Source organism: Penicillium digitatum, chromosome 1 (assembly GCF_016767815.1).
Source record: "Penicillium digitatum chromosome 1, complete sequence".
NCBI lineage: Eukaryota > Fungi > Ascomycota > Eurotiomycetes > Eurotiales > Aspergillaceae > Penicillium > Penicillium digitatum.
In genome coordinates, this window is record NC_089384.1 from 687,725 (window position 1) to 707,035 (window position 19,311).

General features: G+C 49.3%; 8 protein-coding genes across 8 annotated transcripts; 3 read left to right on the forward strand and 5 right to left on the reverse strand.

The window, feature by feature from the left end:
- Nucleotides 1-311: 311 nt before the first annotated feature.
- Nucleotides 312-1,371, reverse strand: Pdw03_2555 (EF-Hand 1, calcium-binding site; the record flags this gene model as incomplete). The annotated part of the gene is made up of 4 exons (XM_014681810.1): nucleotides 312-402; nucleotides 459-1,161; nucleotides 1,224-1,275; nucleotides 1,327-1,371. 4 exons carry the CDS (start codon nucleotides 1,369-1,371, stop codon nucleotides 312-314), a joined length of 891 nt encoding a protein of 296 aa, XP_014537296.1.
- A 455-nt stretch (nucleotides 1,372-1,826) lies between these two features.
- Pdw03_2556 (RabGAP/TBC) lies at nucleotides 1,827-3,179 on the reverse strand (the record flags this gene model as incomplete). Its single annotated transcript, XM_014681811.1, has 3 exons — nucleotides 1,827-2,707; nucleotides 2,762-2,893; nucleotides 2,954-3,179. 3 exons carry the CDS (start codon nucleotides 3,177-3,179, stop codon nucleotides 1,827-1,829), a joined length of 1,239 nt encoding a protein of 412 aa, XP_014537297.1.
- A 211-nt stretch (nucleotides 3,180-3,390) lies between these two features.
- On the forward strand, nucleotides 3,391-3,970 carry Pdw03_2557 (uncharacterized protein; the record flags this gene model as incomplete). Its single annotated transcript, XM_066100228.1, has 4 exons — nucleotides 3,391-3,401; nucleotides 3,466-3,622; nucleotides 3,871-3,884; nucleotides 3,949-3,970. The coding sequence occupies 4 exons, from the start codon at nucleotides 3,391-3,393 to the stop codon at nucleotides 3,968-3,970; spliced, it is 204 nt and encodes a 67-aa protein (XP_065955628.1).
- A 444-nt stretch (nucleotides 3,971-4,414) lies between these two features.
- On the forward strand, nucleotides 4,415-8,410 carry Pdw03_2558 (Cleavage/polyadenylation specificity factor, A subunit, C-terminal; the record flags this gene model as incomplete). Its single annotated transcript, XM_066100229.1, has 5 exons — nucleotides 4,415-4,878; nucleotides 4,941-5,055; nucleotides 5,112-6,696; nucleotides 6,757-6,929; nucleotides 6,983-8,410. 5 exons carry the CDS (start codon nucleotides 4,415-4,417, stop codon nucleotides 8,408-8,410), a joined length of 3,765 nt encoding a protein of 1,254 aa, XP_065955629.1.
- Nucleotides 8,411-8,941: 531 nt separating this feature from the next.
- Nucleotides 8,942-12,231, forward strand: Pdw03_2559 (Mitochondrial translation initiation factor IF-2, putative; the record flags this gene model as incomplete). The annotated part of the gene is made up of 3 exons (XM_014681814.1): nucleotides 8,942-9,373; nucleotides 9,460-11,927; nucleotides 11,988-12,231. The coding sequence occupies 3 exons, from the start codon at nucleotides 8,942-8,944 to the stop codon at nucleotides 12,229-12,231; spliced, it is 3,144 nt and encodes a 1,047-aa protein (XP_014537300.1).
- Nucleotides 12,232-12,729: 498 nt separating this feature from the next.
- On the reverse strand, nucleotides 12,730-13,740 carry Pdw03_2560 (Rhodanese-like; the record flags this gene model as incomplete). The annotated part of the gene is made up of 4 exons (XM_014681815.2): nucleotides 12,730-12,778; nucleotides 12,849-12,866; nucleotides 12,940-13,310; nucleotides 13,441-13,740. The coding sequence occupies 4 exons, from the start codon at nucleotides 13,738-13,740 to the stop codon at nucleotides 12,730-12,732; spliced, it is 738 nt and encodes a 245-aa protein (XP_014537301.2).
- Nucleotides 13,741-14,694: 954 nt separating this feature from the next.
- Nucleotides 14,695-16,470, reverse strand: Pdw03_2561 (Cytochrome P450 sterol C-22 desaturase, putative; the record flags this gene model as incomplete). Its single annotated transcript, XM_066100230.1, has 4 exons — nucleotides 14,695-14,730; nucleotides 14,781-16,029; nucleotides 16,091-16,241; nucleotides 16,311-16,470. 4 exons carry the CDS (start codon nucleotides 16,468-16,470, stop codon nucleotides 14,695-14,697), a joined length of 1,596 nt encoding a protein of 531 aa, XP_065955630.1.
- A 712-nt stretch (nucleotides 16,471-17,182) lies between these two features.
- Nucleotides 17,183-19,258, reverse strand: Pdw03_2562 (Signal recognition particle, putative; the record flags this gene model as incomplete). The annotated part of the gene is made up of 3 exons (XM_014681817.1): nucleotides 17,183-17,693; nucleotides 17,758-18,891; nucleotides 18,957-19,258. The coding sequence occupies 3 exons, from the start codon at nucleotides 19,256-19,258 to the stop codon at nucleotides 17,183-17,185; spliced, it is 1,947 nt and encodes a 648-aa protein (XP_014537303.1).
- Between the last annotated feature and the right edge of the window lie 53 nt (nucleotides 19,259-19,311).

A 19,311-nucleotide genomic window follows, 5' to 3' on the forward strand; every position in this document is an offset into this window, starting at 1 on the left:
TGGACTGCTACATGGAGAGGATTACAAATGGCGTTAGATCTGATGATAAAATCAATGCAGCCACAGTCATACTTTTTCTAGTTGGCTCCTCTCGACGACCAAGTTGCACTCCATGAAATGAAATGTGTAAAATTCAAAAAGTCGAATTCTTTCACATCTTCAAATTCCATCTGCGATAAATACAGAGTACAATACATGCATGTGTTCAATAGCACGACTAGAAAACTTGAGCTGTCAACCTTGCTACCTGAGCAAGAATGGATGGAATGGCCAGTATTCCAGATTAAAGCCGATGGTCCTTCTTTCCCCGCCTATGCCCGGAACATCATCCCTTTGTTGTCGTCAATCTTCTTTTCGTCGTGATCCGTGTCCTTGTTCTTCTTTGACACGGGGCTCCCATGGCTAGTAGATACGTCAGTTCAAGATCAATTGGACCGTTAGACAAGGAAACAACTTACGCAAAGAAAAGCACCTTGATAGCAGTAGCCAGTGCCGCATGTAGCACAACAACCAAGATCAAGAGGATCTTGCTGGCCTTCGCATCAGTAGCATTCAAGACGGGATATAAGTTCCGCAGAAGGAAGAAGACACTCCAAGCAAAGCCAACACCAACAAGCGCCCAGTTAAGCGCAGTCAACGGACTCCAGCTAACCAGTGCAACGGCAATCCAGACCAGATTGGAGTACCCATACAGAGCCCAGCACTCAATAAGGTCAGCCGTCGAGCTGCCGAACCAACGCAGCGCACCCCACAGGGCAACAGGCAAGAGACCCGTGTATCCGTACACTAGACCAGCTGCGCCCGACAGCAGCGTGAAGTCATACTCGAAGTGCTTGTCGCCCTTATTTGACAGCCATTGCGAGATAGTGCCCGTCAAAAACAGGATGACCACCACCGTAGTCGCGATCCAGATCGGTCCGTACAAGTCTGCGTTACCCTCTAGCACATCGAGGAAGTTGGTGCGCGGATACACTGTCGCCACACAGCGGCGGAAGACCTCGTTCGTGTCGACATCAAAAAAGCGCTCGTAATAGTGCAGAGACCACCAGCTGTGCTTGGTCGGCGTACCGCCAGGGGACCGGTCACGGCGCGATGGCCCGCCGCTCAGGAACGGGGCGGAGTCATTTTGGACTTTGGCAGTTCTTTGGTCATTTTCAAAGTCTGGGCGGTGGGATTGCTTATTTAGAAAGTTGGACTGGACTGGTTGGCTTGGGGGAACTCACTGGAAGGGTGGAATTCGAGGTCTTCTTGTAGGTCAGTGTGGCCAAGGTCGCCCTGCTTGATTTGTTAGATGAAATGATGTGTTGTTCATTCAAGTGCGCTCACCTCTGCATCCACATCTACTACGACATCGTAGCCTCGGTTCGCCATGGTGGTTAATTTTAAGGTAATCTGTTGGAAGGGGAGATGCTGAGTGTACAACATGCACCTCAGCTTCCCAGAGAAAAGCCACCGCTCCAGCCACAACTGTGGGTACCACTACCTAAATGCCAAACACAAGTTGTCAACTGCACATCATTTTGCTCTTAGTTGACTGAGCTTTTTGTTTTTGGATAAAGAATAGTCAGGCACGTTTATGACCTTGTGTCATCTTTTTGTTTAGTCTTGAACTGCTTTTTCAATGTGCAGTTTTCACAGAGTTTCAAAGATGGACGACAGAAAAAGACTTTGTGCAAAACACTTTTCTATAAATGACCTTCGAATCTTTCAACTTGCGATCTTCAGACGCAGGGATTTCTAGCTTAGTATTAATGTTTTCTCTCAAGATCATACACGTGCAATAGCACCAAGCATCCACGGTACCTGAGTACATATTAACGTAAAGATTAAATCCAGTTTGGGATTGCCTTTTGAATTCGGTCAACATAAGACCAAATTGAGGCATCGAGTCCCTTTTTGCGGATGTAGAAAGATGCAGCTCCAACCAAGATAGCCAAGGCCACAGATCCCACGGAGCGACGGTGGCTCCACAAGAAATCCAGAGCTTGTTTTCTGCGCTCTTCGGCCCGAATTTGTTGGGATTGCTTTTCGAACAAGTACAGCGCGTCTTCTACAGTGTACTTGCCTTGCGGGTCTCGTGAAGTTTTGAGCACGCTGCACCAGGGAATGTGTTTCCAGGACCCAAGCGGCAAAGATTCCGGCGGGTGATCCTCAAAGAGCTGTGCCGCATGCAGAATGTGTCCTTCTAGATCGAGTGGGCATGGTAGCTTGGAAAGCGTAAAATGAAGCATTTCAGGCTCATCCGCTGGAATTTCCAGCAACTCCTTTTTCCTGGATAGGATCATGGCTGCGAAGAGATAGATTGCAACAACGGGTTCTCGAGCCAGAAGAAAGTCGAAAAGTCGTGAAATGTTGCTGTACTCTTGGATATCATGAGCGTATAGTGTTAGAGTAGCGGCGAGGGCAAAAAATGGCTCAATGTTGCCAAGGTGTCGTTTTAACTCGGGGTCTGTTGTCTCAATGATTGCAGGGATGAGATGGAGATGTTTCACAGCTGGGGATAGCGATGGCAGCATGTAGTCACGTATGCGGAAAAGAGATATCTGTGCCACTGCCGGCACAGCTTGCTTCTCGCCCAGGACCAAGAGAAGAACTTGGACTATATCATGATATCCTTGAAAATAACACAGCATGGGGTATTCCCTCAGTACTTGAGTGATCAGGTTTGATAGCTGCTGTTTCTTTTTCAACATTTCTTCCAACGGAGCTAGACTTTATTAACATCCAATTTCATCTTGCGCAAAGAATACGAATAACACACCTTTAGGATAGTAGACAAAAGACCGGTTGACGTCAAGTTCAACCTGTTCCTCATCGACATGCCGTAAAAGTTCTGTACTTGGAACCGTATCAATTTGATGCCTTTGTTCATCGCATCGTAGCAAAATAGGCCCTAGTCACCGGTTAGATAAGTCCACATGCATGTGCAGCTTTATGACCCATAGCAACTCACAGGCTATCTGTCTCAAGTCATCTTCAAGTAACCCGCCTTCTGAAGTTGCGTGCACGGCCAAGGCTTCCACATCGCGTGTCGCACATGCTTTGCGGATGGCTCTCGCCTTTTCCGCTTGAGTCATTCTTTTCACTCCTTTATTCACTTCAGACTTTTCTGGGAGTTCCTCAGATGTAGATGTGTCCTCGGCGTGGAGGTGACACTGTTCTTTTCCGGTATCTCCCATTCTTCATCACTTTCTTGGAGATCAAGAAAAGAAGTTGCACATGCACGAAACGATGAATTAATCGCTCGGTTTTTCCTTGCTCTGAATGAACAAGATTCACGTTATGCGTTCTGAATTTAGATCAACAATATCAAGGGCCTCGGATATAGATCGGCTGGAGCTTCGGCTTTTTCACCGGACAACAGAATGACGTGTTCAAAACAACAACTCAATGCCAAACATGTGAGATGATGGCTTTAATTTTCACGATCAAGGTCTTTTTGAACGTGAAATGATGATTCTCTAGGCACACATACCCAGATGTGGAAGGTCTGAAGTCGAACGCGGTGGAGTCCCACTTGACGGCCTTAGGCATTGATCGGCAGCCGCGACATGTTTTCGCCGATAACAACACTCGCCATGTGCTGGGCCTAGGCACATCGCTCCAGTTTAATAGCTTCGCGGTATTCATCGCAAGATCTTGGACTCCTATAGTTGTGTACTGTGTTGTGCGCCTTTAGAAGTCCACGTTTCTAGGGTCGCAACGGCTCACCGACGGGTAGTGATTGCCTAGCTCTGCAATTGGCTTGTTTTCCGAGTTGTCTACCAGTGACAGTGTTAGCTCTGTGGTAAGAACCTGCTCCTTGAAGGGAAACCCATGAAGCTTATGGCAGACATTTGCAAATCTTTGAGAGCTACTACTACTGTATAGTGTTCGGGCAAGCTGTAAGTCTCACATTGATTTTGGTTCTTCGCATGTGGGGTACCTTGGTTAATAAAGATATCACAGGGCTTGTCTGGGGCATACTTGACTTGTGAAGTCACTGAACAACCGACTGTACTCTCGTAAGGCTGGGGTTGAACATCGGAACATCGGACATCAATCCACAGCCAATAATTGCATTCGAAATATTCCACCCTTTGAAGCATGAAGGCAAGCGAATCTCACAATTATCAAATGCCGCCTGTATCTTGAATGCCAAATTCACAGGAAGTGTGGTGCTGTTCAAACTGATCTTGGGGCTTGTTACGCCTCAGGCCATTGCCTGACCGGCTCTTGATATTGCCTATTTCCTATTTCCCTTGCAAGTCATTCACTTGCAACTCCGCCTTTAATCTGCTTGTTCCATCTTTCGTCCCTCTCGTCGAGCTTTTTCACCTCTCTCTGCCCCGCATCACGCTTCTGGCTTCAACGTCACATCCTCGTTTGCTCTTTTTGATTTTCGGTTTCCTTCGAAACCCACCCAATTACTGCAATGTCTGGCAACCAGCCCAACACGTGTCCAACATATCTGCCAGGACTGCTTACCCAGCCATTGATACCTAGCCCTGTCATCAACTGGATTCTTCCAGCGCGTCTTCGAGATAAAGACCACAAAGATGTGATTTTCATTGGAGAGCGGCAAATTCAAATCAAGGAAGCCCTACCCAGTGGTCATCTTCAAGATGTTGAAAAAACTGACGTTGAAGGCTTACTTATTGGGGCAAAAGTCATCAATGTAAGCATCCAGCGTCCATCAGGTCTAATGGCTCACTATTGCGACTATGAGAATCATCGTCTGCCTCCTCAAATCCTTTTCCTTGCTACGGATTCAAACGAGCTCCTTTTCATGTACTACTCAGAAGTCGGGGATGGTCCATTTGTTTCCTACAATCGACCTCTTCCCCGCGATGTCAACATAGCCGACAAGTATGGCAAGCACATAGCTGTTGACCCCAAGTAAGTATCACACATCGCTCAGGTGCTCAATTGGATTGACGAAAGCTTACACTATGCTCTAGATCGCGTGCAGTCGCCGTCAGCGCGTCGCGTAATTTTTTCGGTGTCTTGTGGTTGAAATCTCCCGGCGAACTCCAGACGCAGATGGCTCAGGGGAAGCTGAACCCACTGGAAAGTGTTTGTGTTCATTACTATCTTATTTCTCATTTGCCTGATATTAATTTTCTGGACAGGAAATTTTCTTACAAGTGGATGGCGATATCCTGTTTATGGAATTTCTTTACCCGAAAGACGACAATGACAAACGGACCATCCTGCTGCTCATCGTCCATAAGCTTGGCTCAACACGATCCATAGTTTTTGAGTGGGATGAAGCCAGCATGCCCAACCGCATGGGCCCCACACCCACCTCAACTTGTCTGCCTCAGCAAGACCAGTTGCCTAGTATGGTCATCCCTTTGGCCAAAGAATCCTCTTTCCTCTTGATTACCTCGAATTCCATGGCTATGTACACACCAGATTCCCCCTCTTGTCCGATGCGATACCCACCAATCATTCCCGATGCCGAATCATCTGAAGCTGGGCTGTGGACTCGCTGGGCTAGACCTTCGCGGAACCGGATGTACAGTCAGAGGTATGATGGAGTCTTTCTCTGTCAAGAAAAAGGCTGGATCTATTATCTCGAGTTTGGCAATGATGGTGAACTCGAAACTCAGACTTCTCTGGGCCAACTCCACTGCGATGTTGATACGGCATTTGATATTCTTGATATGGGCCACGAAGGTGGTGACTTTATTATCGCTGCTGGAAGCCAGGGTGATGGTGGATTGTTTGTCCAAGAGGCACGGGATCACCCCAGATGTGTTCAGCGATTCTTCAACTGGGCCCCAGTTCCCGATGCAGTTGTTATTCCATCAAACCCATCCGCCGTCTTCAAAGATAATCCATATGAATGCGATCGGCTCTTTGTCTGTTCGACCTCTGCTTCAGGCAATGGAGCTATTACCGAACTTCGATACGGAATTGAAGCTCAGATCGGTATTTCAGCTGCATTGGGTGAATTGTCCAGTATACGTGATATGTGGGCTGTGTCATTCGGTTCTAAGGACTCAATCTATCTGCTTGCCTCTGATCCGCTTTCGTCATTGCTTCTTCGTACGACTCCCGACATGAGAGATGGCATTACCGCCCTTGAGGACGATACAGGCCTGGATATTCAGCAGACTTTGGCAATGGACTGTACACCTTCCGGTGTTATTGTTCGGGTCACAGAAAAAGCTGTTCACTTCTTTGTTCCTACTGATTTCACTCTCAACAGCTGTGTTGAGCATGATTCCCTTGTATTTGTCACTGCAGCCATTGTGGATGGCCCAAGTTCCACTGTTATCATGACTACAAGAACTAACAAGGGGAATTTTCTCCACGTTCTTAGCATCGTCACGAGTGAAGGATGTGCCTCCTCCCTATCTGATCATGTGCCTCCATGCCCGCTCCAGAAAGAACCCATCTGCATCTCCTACCAGAATTGGGGAGGAGTTGGACTTATTTTCCTAGGCACCAGCGATGGCACGGTGCTATCATTCGAGATCTACAACGAGACTGGTGAAATCAGACAACATGATGATACTCTTATCGAAATCATCAACAATTCAGAAGACGTGTCAGAAACGATTGAAAGTCTCGCTGTTATCAAGACTCTCTCGGACGATAGAATTCACGCATTCCTTTTCTGCGGGCTACGAAGTGGCATACTTGTTCCATTTGAGATAAATACAAACATCCTGAATGTTCACGGTGACCCTATTTTCGGTTTCAAATGTGAGTCATCTCGGGTTCACACGACTGGTCCTTTTCCTTAACCAGGTCATCTCTCTTTAGGTTTGAAACAAAGAGCGCCACAATATCTTGGGCAAACATCAATTAAAATCAAATCCTACAACAAATTTGCACTGTTTACATGTGGAGACAATTTCTGGCGTGTGTCATATGCCCCGGATGGCAATGGCTCTGACTATTTCCTGTCTCGTGTTTGGATCACAGATCAAAACTGCGTAAGTTATACCACATCCTGTCCTCTTGAGCTATGGCCTAACACTTAGGCCAGCCCGCATACTTCCCCACCAGAATCAGCAGCTTCGACCTTGTCGACGTAAGAGAGTACTGGTCTGAGGTTCTAACTACATACTTTTTTTGTTTTGCAGATGGCCAGCTTCTGGTGTGCTCTCTGGAACAAGAAGCAAAGGTCGTTCCCCGACGCATCGACATTCCCGGAAATCCCAACAAGCTCACCTACTCTAACCATCTCCGGAGTCTCATTGTTTCATATTCTGTTGCCCAGACCGGAAACCAAGCAAGGCCTCTTGATCTTTCCCGCATAGCATGGGTCGAGTTTGTGGATCCAGACACACAGTCGCCAGTAGTCTCCAACGATATGAACATGGTTTCTCAAGGCCTTCTCCCCTGGAGACCACATGGAGTTTCTGGTGAAAAAATCACATGCATTTTTGACTGGATGCCACAAAGGGAAGGCAACGCATACCATCTTATTGCAATTGGGACTTCGGTCAATCTGCCTCACCAACCCAATAGCCGCCAAGGTCGGTTGGTGCTCATACAAGCGTCTCGGGATGCCAACTCTCCTGGGCAGATCACTTGCATTGACAAGCACACACAATGGTTTAAAGACCCAGTTTATGCAATGGCGGCGTGCGAGGATAGCTTAATAGTTGTCTCTGGGAAGAAGTTCTTCACGGTCACCTCACGAAACTCTCAAACAAAATGGGTTCGAAATATTACAGCTACCCTTCCATCTCCAGCTGTCGCGATGGTGGTACGAGGAAGCATGATCTACATCACCAGCTCGAGACACTCCCTGCTGGTCTACAAGATAGTAGATGGAGACATCCAGATGCACGGCTTCGACCCAATTGCACGCGACGGTTTGTCTCACACTTTGATGCCCGGATATGGAATTCGATCGGATCTCCTTTTTGTGAGTACCCGAGGCGGAGCTACCCGGGCTTTCGCAGACCTTGATCAACCAGGGGACCTTGTGCCACGCCCAACGGCCAATCTCCCCGTCTCGTTGATCAAGCTCACTCGGGGCATCAAGTCGCCAGATTCGCTGACGACCACCGAAACCTTCTATGGTTTCGGCATCAATGGATCTGTCTACAGGCTCTTGCCCCTTGATGCGAAGGAGTGGTGCCTCCTTCGACTTCTGCTCAACATCTGCCTCAGGGATGAAGTCATCTGTCCCTCCCTGTCCCGCAGACATCGCTACCTCGATGCAATCTCCCAAGTTGAGAGCAATATGCATATCGACGGCAACGTCCTGGTCCGCCTTGCCAGTCGCGACTCGAAATACCTGGATGAGGTTCTTATGGCATGCAACAGGAGTCAGTTCAAGGACCTGACCCCTGAAACCGTGCACACGTTCATCGGGGCAGTTGAGGACGTGCTAGGGGTTCATGTCAACCATACCCAGGCTCTCTTCAGCTGGCTTCGGAAGATGCTGCACATTGAGATCTAAAATCCCAAGGAAATTTTACCTGGGTGAAGAATTGTGGAGGATCAAGCTTGGAAGTACAGAGCCCTGGAGGTTTGAGTCAACTTGTGAGAGTGTATCTATGCCATAATTCAAATTAAAATGTTAGTAGTAATGTTAAAAGCGTGTTTACTGATACACTAGTACCTGTGCGATATAGGATATCCTACAAAAAAAAGGCTCTTTGCAGTATATGGGGAATCCAGCTAATTCGTAGCTGTGGCGACTTGGAAAATGAAGTCCCGATGCCAGTGTTCCCCACCGTCCATGATTCTTCCCGAAATTCTTTTTCCTTCCCACACCCCTCCCTAGGCCCACCTTACAGAGAGCTCTATCTCTCGCCACTCATTCTGGGGATTGTCCTTATTGACTTCCGTCATCCCTTCCCTTTTAGTACGTGTGCGTATTACTACAGGTCGCAAGTAACCGGTTAACTCCGTTTGTGCGCCCACTACATCTCTTCGGTCACCACTCCAATCGGATCACCAACAAACCCACTAAGTGAAATTTATCGCAATGGCACCTAAGAAGAAGGGAAACAAGAGACAGGAGGAGGACTGGGAGGCCGATCTCGGCGAGTCTGCCCCCGCCGCTGCTCCCGCCGATGAGCAGCCCCAAGAAGATGCTAACGATGAGGCTGCACCGGTCGGTGGCCTTATGGCTGCTTTGAGAAAAAACAAGGCCAAGAAGGCTAAGAAGGGCAAGACCAACGATTTTGTCGAGGGTGAGAACGCCGAGGGTGCCAACACCGACCCTTTGGCTAGCAAGCAGCCCGAAGAGGGTAACTTCGATGATGATGATGTTTTCGCTGGGAAGAAGACCAAGCCCATCAAGGCAGTGGTTAAGCCTGCGGCAGAAGAGCAGCCCGAGGGCGAGTTCCGAGTAAAGAGTAAGAAGGAGAAGGAGCGTGAGAAGAAGGAGAAGGAGAAGCAGCGTAAGAAGGAGCAGGTAGGTTTTTGCATCTTTCTCCATGCTAGAAATGCGTGGCCGTTGTATGATTAATTTACTAATTTCACCTTTTCCCGTCCATATAGGCCGCCACGAAGAAGAAGCTCACCCCTGCTCAGGAAAAGGCCGAAGCCAAGAAGACCGCCACCGCTGAGGTCAAGAAGGATGAAGCCGCCGCCGCCGCCGCACCCGCCCCAGAGACTGGCAAGAAGAAGAAGCTTCCTCCCCACCTAGCAGCTCTTCAGAAGCAACAGGAACTTCTTCGAAAGCAACGTGAGGAGGAGGAGCGCATTGCAGCGGAAGAACAAGCTGCCGCGGCCAGGCAGAAGCTTCTCGATGAAGAGGAAGAGAAGAAGCGTGCGGAAGCCCGTGAACGCAAGAAGGAGAAAGAGCGCGAGAAGAAGGAGCAGCTGCGCAAGGAAGGCAAGCTGCTTACCAAGGCTCAACGAGAGGCCAAGGAGCGTAATGAATTGCGTATGAAGCAGATGCTTGCCGCCGGTGGCAAGGTTGCTGGCTTGCAGGAGGGCGGTGACAAGAAGGCGCGCCCTGTATATGAGAATAAGAAGAAGAGAGCTGGCAAGAAGCAGGAAGAGGACCTTGAAGCCGCCGCCGCTCGAGCCCAGGCTCAGCGCGAAGCTGAAGATCGAAAGAAGGAGGCCGAGGAGAAAGCCAAGGCTGAGGCCGCCGCCGCTGCTGCCGCTCCTGCGGAAGAGGACGCCATCGAAGACTGGGAGCAGGCTGCCGATGAAGATGTCAAGGACAGCTGGGATGCGGAATCAGATGAAGAAGAGAAGCCCGCCGAGGAGAAGCCCACTGAGGAGGCACCCGCCGAAAAGGCCGAAAAGGAGGAAGAATCTGGCTCCGAATCTGACTCCGACGAATCATCAGATGAAGATTCATCTGACGAAGAACAATCCGCCAACCAAAGGGCCATTCTGGCGAGAAAGGCCGAGGCTGCGGAGCGGAGAAAGCTTAAACATGAGGAGGCTCTGGCTGCTCGTTCAAAGGACAATCTCCGCTCCCCTATTTGCTGTATTCTTGGTCACGTCGATACTGGTAAGACCAAGCTGCTTGACAAGATCCGACAAACCAACGTGCAGGAGGGCGAAGCCGGTGGAATTACCCAGCAGATCGGTGCTACTTACTTCCCTGTCGATGCTCTGCGCACAAAGACCCAAGTTGTCAACAAGGATGGCAAGTTCGAGTTCAAGGTCCCCGGTCTGTTGATCATCGATACCCCCGGTCACGAGTCTTTCTCCAACTTGCGATCAAGAGGTTCCTCCCTTTGCAACATTGCTATCCTTGTTGTCGATATCATGCACGGTCTCGAGCCCCAAACCCTCGAGTCTATGCGTTTGCTGCGTGACCGCAGGACTCCTTTCATTGTCGCATTGAACAAGATCGATCGTCTCTACGGCTGGAAGAAGATTGACAACAACGGCTTTGAAGATAGTTTGGCTATGCAGAGCAAGGGTGTTCAAAACGAGTTCCGCACTCGTCTTGAGGCCACCAAGCTTGCTTTTGCCGAGCAAGGTTTCAACTCCGAGCTGTTCTTCGAGAACAAGTCTCTGTCTCGCAACGTCTCTCTCGTTCCCACTTCCGCCCACACCGGAGAGGGTGTTCCTGATATGCTGAAGCTCCTGACTAGCCTGAGTCAAGAGCGTATGACCAACTCGCTTATGTACTTGTCCGAGGTCGAGTGTACAGTTTTGGAGGTCAAGGTCATTGAGGGTCTCGGTACCACCATTGACGTCATTCTGTCCAACGGTATTCTTCGCGAGGGTGATCGTATCGTAATGTGCGGTCTTAACGGACCTATCACAACCAATATCCGTGCTCTTCTTACACCAGCACCGCTTAAGGAGCTGCGTCTGAAGTCCCAGTACGTTCACAACAAAGAGGTCAAGGCTGCCCTTGGTGTGAAGATTGCTGCCAACGACTTGGAGCACGCCATTGCTGGTTCTCGCATGCTTGTCGTCGGTCCTGACGATGATGAGGAGGATCTTGAGGAGGAGGTCATGACCGATCTGGAGAACCTGCTGAGCCGTGTCTCAACTGATCAGCGTGGTGTCACTGTCCAAGCCTCCACTCTGGGCTCGCTTGAGGCTCTCCTGGAGTTCCTCAAGGTCTCCAAGATTCCTGTTGCCAATATCTCCATCGGTCCCGTTTACAAGCGTGACGTCATGATGGCCGGCACCATGCTTGAGAAAAATAAGGAGTTTGCTGTCATGCTGTGCTTCGATGTCAAGGTCGACAAGGATGCAATGGCTTATGCCAACGAAATCGGCGTCAAAATCTTCACCGCCGACATCATTTACCACTTGTTCGATAGCTTCACTGAGCACATGGTTCAGATCACAGAGCAGCGCAAGGAGGAGGCTAAGCTTCTTGCTATCTTCCCCTGTGTCATCAAGCCCATTGCTGTCTTCAACAAGACCGACCCCATTGTCATCGGTATTGATGTCATTGAAGGAAGCCTGCGTCTCCACACTCCTCTCGCTGCTGTCAGGACCAATGCCGCTGGTGTAAGGGAGATTGTCGATATTGGTAGAGTGTAAGCTTTGTTCGCCATCACCTTTTTTCTTATTGATTACTAACACAACCGTTTACACAGCACATCCATCGAGCGCGATCACAAGGCCGTTCCGGTCTGTAAGCGAGGCCAGCCCTCCGTTGCTGTTAAGGTCGAGGGACCCAACCAGCCCATGTACGGTCGTCACCTCGAAGAGAAGGACCAGCTTATCTCGCACATCTCGCGTGCTAGTATCGACACCCTCAAGGAATTTTACCGGTCCGAGGTCTCCATGGAAGAATGGGCTCTAGTCAAGAAGCTCAAGCCCGTCTTCGACATTCCTTGAATTCGGTCTTAGGGCTTCTTCCGGTGTGCGATGTCTTCAGGTCAAGAATCGTCAACACCGGACCCATTCCAGCCTTGTGGTACCTATCCTCGAGCGAACTTAACGATCAAATGCCAGTAAGTGGCGAGCTTTGTTCTCCGTCGGCCCTCATGGCCTTTGGTTCCATCATAGCCAGTTTGGAGGAAACGAATCGAGATCTACTAGGCTATGGCAATTGCTATCGAAAAGCGGAAAAGTTTTTCTATTTTGATTACGATTTGAACATACAATGAATGACCATGACTTGATGGATGAACAGCGAGAGAAGTCGCATGTACATGATATAGGAAAAGCAAGGACTGGTCGATACCAGATCTTTTGTTTCTGTTACATTGAATTGAATTTATACTATTTGAGTGCTTGCTCGACTGACTGATTGATCTTCATCTATCTTCAACGCGCGGAACAGACCAGTTTTGGAACTAAGAAGATCTATCTTTTTTAAAGGGCACAGACAGATCAAAAATTTGCTGCAGGATATGGGAACAGACCAGATGATCCATATATCCTTCATCATATTCAGTCAGCATTATGAAGTATGAACAATCCCATTCTCAACCCACCACTTAGTAACCCACCTTCTTCCCCATAAACAGCTATTAAGCACTCTGTAAATGAGCTTTCCTTCCGCATCGAGATTCCCCAACTCAAATATCATCCCCCTCCCACCTCTCAACCCTTCCCCCATTCCTCTCCCAGTCCAACCAACTACCCATATAAACCCCAATATTAGCAGGGTCATATCCAGCTTGCACAGCCATCTGCGCCGCTGCCTTGGCCCGCACACCAGCCTTGCAATAGAAGACCATCTGCGCAGGCTCGCCCTCGCCCTCCGCAGGATCAGGCTTCGCGAACCCGAACCGGGTCTCGAACTCGTCCGGCGTGAGGTACAATGCATCTCCCTGTGATGCGAGAGGGATGCACACTGCAGAGGGAATTATGCCCGAGCCTTTGAGTTCGGCGGGCTCGCGTACGTCGATGAGGATTATAGGCTTGTGAGACGGGGAGTCAGGTGTTGAGGTTGGGAGGGCGGCGTTGATCTAGTTTGGTTTTGTTAGGATTTTTGACGATCGTTTCATGGATGAATCGTTTACGATATTTCATTCAAAGAAAGAAAGTAACGGGGCAAAGGAAGAATGCCTGGGCTGTTCTTGTATGGGGAGCACACACATCTTCGAAGCCCCATTCCCGGAGTTTGACCGGGCTGGCATCATCGCTATTCCACCGTGTCTGCACTGGAGGCGCACGCTTGGGGTTTGCACTTGACTTGGTTTGGAGGCTGCATGATGGTGCCAGACGGCTGGGGAGGACACGGTTCTGATGAGATGTGACCAGTCCTCTTGTCGGTGCGGAGATAGTTCGGTGCAAGCCCGAGGCTGATGATGCTGCACTGCGCGCTGGGATTCTGATTGCGGCTGAGGATAGCACGCCAGCAGATCGCTGGATCTTTGATGGTATTGTCGAAGGCATGTTTTCAATTCTGAACTTTGATTGTCCGCGGAGGTGAGTCGGGAGCTATTGCACCTCCGGAGGTAACCTCGAGGTGAAGGATTGTGATGTCAGTATCTACCGCACGTGACCACTTGCTGGTTTGGGGGCTTTGCTCGATACTCGAGGCATTCAACGAGCATTGCTGGGCAATATAGGGAATTTTGGTTGTTCGGGATAACTCGGTCGGTTAACATTTAGCCATATGTTGTTTGAGAGTTGAGATGTTTTTGGGTTGACTTTCAGTAGATCTGGTAGATACAGCACGGATATATAGCAGATAGCATATGACGCAAGTGAGTCCTTGTGATTGAGAAGTCTACCTTGACCATTTCTAGACGAGCCAGGCCTCTCTAGTAAGATGGAAAAGGCTGTTATAAACCGCAAGGCTATAACAAGTATGAGATTTTATAATTGTGTGGAAGTTGTTCATCCAAACTGAGAGTTGAAGACAAAGTATAGAACTCCGCAAGTGGAACAGGAGTTTGGCCCGCATCTCGGGCTGTGTTGAGAGAATATGTTAAATTAATCCAAGCATGTGAAATGTCATACATGTCATACATGCTCAATTTTTTTTGAAAAAAAAAGTGAATTAATATTGTTCTAATGTGCATGGCTCTGGGAGTGATTACTCCGAAGAAAAGAAACAAAAAACCCCCTGCGACCCCTCGCGGGCTACAGGTATTCATAATCGCAATGGGGGTTCCTAGACGCAAGGGTATGAAAGGTTCCTCTAAGAGGAACATATGCTAAAGACGTTTCCTGTATTGAGCGTTCATCATGCATCAAATCGAAGGAAAAAAAAGGGACAGCGGATCACCCCATCTTCATAACAGGAAGGCATAATATCATGTCAAGGTAACAACCAAGCCCTCTGACCAGAAGATGGGGCTGGACTCCAACTTCGCTTTGGTGTTTTGTACAAAAAGGGAGAATTTAAGCGCGGGGGCGGAACGTAAGAAGACAGTCATCCTGCTTTATATCAGTGGATTGATCATCACATAAAAGAAGCTCAAACATACCTGGGGGAAGATAGTGGCAAACACCTTGATGTCCTCCGACTCGGGGGTAGGGGTGTGCTCCCAGTCCATCACCATGCTGGCCTTTCCAATCATGGACATCAGAGAAAGCTGAGCATAGGTCTGACCCAGACAATAGTGGGGACCTGTGCCAAAGACCAGCCAGTTCTTGGTCTGCTGCTCAGCGGTGCCGGTGATCCACCGGTCGGGATCGAATGAGTCTGGGTTGGGGTAAGCCTCCTCATCGTGGCATGCTGGCCACACGGAGGGAATGATCATCGAGCCCTTGGAGACGGTGACAGTGTCGCTGATAGGGAAGTCCTTTTTGACTAGGTAGGGAACCATGATGACAGGGGGGCGGTAACGCAGTGTCTCCTTGACGACGGCGCGGGTGTAGGGCATTTGGTCTAGCATATCCATTGTGGCAGGGAGATCGCGATCGCCGTTGCGGACTTTCAGGTTCTCTTCCCGGACCTTGTCCAGGATCTCAGGGCGGTCAGCCATCAGCTGGAACAACCAGGTAGAGGCGGCACTGGTTGCATCCTGGGAAGCGAACAGAAATGTGAAGATGGTCTGGGCAATTTCGAAGTCGGAGAATTCACGAAGAATCTGGCTAGGCTTCTCTGAAGGATCGACCGAGATTCCTTTCTCAATCTTCTCGCGGTACGCGGCGGAATCCAGCTGGGCCTTGACCCAGGCGTCCATGATACAAGAGATCTCGCCACCGGCAGCCATACGGGCCTTGGACTTAGCAGCACACTTGGTGAACTCCACAAGCACCATGTCGGCGGCCTTCTTGCCGTACCAGGTCTTAGTGTAGGGAAGGATGATAGGGAAGTTAACCAGTTCAAGGGCGGCAGTGATCAGATAATAGTCATCGGCAATTTTCTGGACACCCTCATCAGTGATGTAGTAGCCGACAAAGGTACGGCAAGACAGAGCACACATAAGCTCGCGGAACTCGGACATCCAGGGTGTCGGGGTGAAGTTGTTGGCGGCGGATTTTTCGAGGAAGTGCTGGTTGTAAGAGTTGAAGACCTCCTCGGTGCGGGGAAGATACATGGCCAGAGCCTGGCGAGTGAACAATCCGTTCAGGCCCTTGCGGTAATCCACATGGGCCTTACCATCCAAGAAGACCCAATTGGATTTGCCGAGAAGCTTATGCGCGGCGTCAACAACACAGGGCTTCACGTAAGCGGGCGAGTTGAAAATCTTCCGGGACATATCACGAGTCGACGCAATGACGACAAACCTTCGTAGAACAGTGTTAGAGAACAGACCCTGAGAAAACAAGCACACCTGGGACTTCTCACTTGTGGAAAACAGAAACACAGCTGAGGTCTCCACTGTCCCATTTGGCCTTGTATTCAGTGAATTTGGGGTTGACTGATTCGAGGAATGGGCCCATGAAGGGGATCTTGTACTTAGGGCCAACAATGGCGCCCTTGAGGTAGTGGTACTTGACTGCAAGGGAATCTAGGTTAGTTTCAAGACGCGACTTCAAGTGCACACCCATGTCGCATTCGTACTCACCCTGGTCATAAATGATGGCGGCGAGTAAGAAGGTCAACAGGCCCTTCCAGACAGTGAAGCCATCCAACATGGTGGCGATGAGACCTGCCGGCGCGAAAAGTTGGGGCGAGACCGTCGCATCCGCCAATGGCGAGACAAAGCTCCCAGTGAGGTTGGCCATATTGACCATGTTGGGGAGTCCACTGAGTCAAAGTTCGTAACAAGAATTGAAGAGAAAAGGACTTGCTAATGAGAAAAGAGCAAGAACAAAATGGGAAAAAAAGAGAGTGGAGAGAGAGGAGAAAGAATTGACCGGGACCCTCAGGGGTGGGAACGCCAATTACACGGAGGCCCCGGGATGCCCGATGCTCAGCATTAGCCCACATCGATGCATAAAATGATTTGTGTTTGGAATTATTTGCGCAATTAATTTCAATAGATTCTGTAAGGTTGGTCGGTTATTGGTTAGTTTTGGATCTATGCATTACATGGTAATTCTTTGGACAATCTCTACTTTCTACTCCGTATAGTTCGGGAGTTCATCTAATGTCCGAGCTTGAGATTGATGATGAAAGTATTGATGTGGGTTCAAGACTGATTTAATTATAACGGAGAGCCTTGGCCCACACAGGTGTATATATGGAGTAGGACAACTACACAACTACGGAGTAATGTATGAGCATATCACAATTACTCAGCACGACGTGACCCCGGCTAGGGAATTCCCGAGAATTGAATCATCGCTGATTGGTCGAACGTGTAGTTAAGGGTTCTTAGATGCACGTGCTCGTTGTTGGGGATAACGTACATGTCGTACCACTTTGTGAACGTTCAAAGTTACTAGTACAGGAATCAGAATGGGTATTCGTAGCATGATGTCTATTCAAGGGGCTTCAGCGACCGCCAAAACCAAACCATCCACGACGGCCTTTCGTTTCTTCTTCCACGAGACCTTGGGTTTGAGCTTGTGCCTGACCCGGAGCCTCCTGTCCCTGACCACCTTCGCGTGGGTAATCAATGTAGTTCCATGCGACATCAAGGAACAAGGGCTTGACAGGAATCGGTTGCATCCGAGGTGGATACGGCACCAAATTATTAAGGTCCAGTCGGGATCCTGCGAACTGTTGGAGTCGTTCTACCACTGGCCGCTGGCTTGACTGTGATGCCTCTTCGGCAGTCGCATTCTCCAGAGTAACAAGTCCACGATACTGAGCAACCAATTCTCGCAAGGTTGTTTCTAAGGTACTTGCTTGAACTCGAGATACGTCAAGCCTTGGGACACCTTCAGCATCTGTAGCGGACTGGGGAGAAGCGGAGGTAGCGAGGTCCAGAGCTTGGGAAAACAGTGCAAGAGCCTCCTTTGACTTCGAAAGCACTCCATGGGATCTTCCTAATGCGAGACATCTAAAGAAGACAACAACAAGTGATTAGTTGTGACAATCAGCAAGGATCGTGGTTTAAAGCATACCTGAGAGCACGGAAGTAGTGCCGCTTTGCCTCAAGATCCTGCACAAAGGCCGAGTCGGCCGCAACACCCGGAAGCTCGAGAATAAATTCCAAGCTCTGGAGTGTCGAATCATACAGGACAACGCGCTCACGGAGCTTGTTCAATTTCTTGCCATTGCCTGTGGTTTGCTTCGCAGCTTCCCTCACATTCGTAGTGGGTTGCTGTTCCTCAAATGACAAACCGTCCCTTTCTCCACACAACACCCGGTTACGACCGACGCGCCAGCCAACCAAAGTGTAATTAACAGCAGTTCGAGTGATTTGCAGTGCCTGCATTCTCTTGTCACTTGGATCAACACCCTCACTAGCCAGGTCATCGATGGCAGATTTTGTAGCATCTACAGCATCCTGACTGGCGATGATCACGTTGTCATATGCAGCAGCTTTCTCCTTAGCAGCGGCGGACTTTCCTGCGTCTGCCAGCCAAGTAGTGAGGCGAGCCTCTGCGGCCGAAGCAGCAGCTAGGGATTGAGAAATTGAAGCGTCGTCGAGTGAGACAGTTCGCGATCTCCAAGTGACAGATTGGGGCAATTCCTGCACCTCTCCCTCTGCGGTTCGTCTAGTACCGGCTGCTTCTTCAGCGAGACAAGAGGGTTCAATCTTCTCAACCTCGGCACGAATCTCCGAATCCGATGGGAAGAATTCAATGGCCAGCGATGAAGTAGGTTTGGAGCGGGGGAGCTTCATTTGATAAGCCGCGTATCGAAGACTAGGGTCAACAGTCCCCGAGAGCAGATCCCGGAAAGCGTCTCTCTTGACCCTTTGACCCAAAGCTGTGTAAATCACCCTTGCGATGGAATAGTCTTGAAGACACTTTTCCCATCTCCGTTTTTCAAGCCACAAAGTGCCGGAAATCATTGCCAAATAAGCACGACTCTCCAGGATATCCATATCACTTGACCCAGAAAGCGATTGTTCGTGAAGAAGCGAGACTAGATGCTCGGCATACCCAGTGGCCTTGTTCAGTCGAGAGATAATGTGGCGCCGAGCAGCACCTGAGATGCCCTTTGTGGAAGTATCTGCGGAATGTGTGGACTTCATATGCATTGCCTGCGCCCAAGCTCGTTCGGAACTAAGAAGCAAAATATGTACATATCTAGCGTAGGTTAGAAACTAGTCGAACTAGTAATTGGGAAATGGAAATATGGGTAAACGACATACGACACACTGCTTCCAACATTTTCAGCAGTCACAGCTGGTTTGACAGTGTACTTACGGCCTTTGACAGTGGCCTGACCAAGCTTCTTGCGGAGTTTCTGCAGTTTTCTGGTAGTGTGTGCCCGGTAGGCGTTGTAATCTCCCACAAGGAGAGCCTCTTCTCTCTCTTTGAAGATGAAATCAGTGACCTCCATGTTATTTTCTTCCTTGTTCCTCTTTTTTGGGGTCCATGTGATGAGAATGGGAGGGACACGGTTGAAGTGGTGGCTCAGTAAAGGCGGTGAAACCCCGGCAATTTCATGCATCTCCGAATCTTTTGCCTTGTGTTCTCCAAGCTTATATTGTATGGTACCTCGGA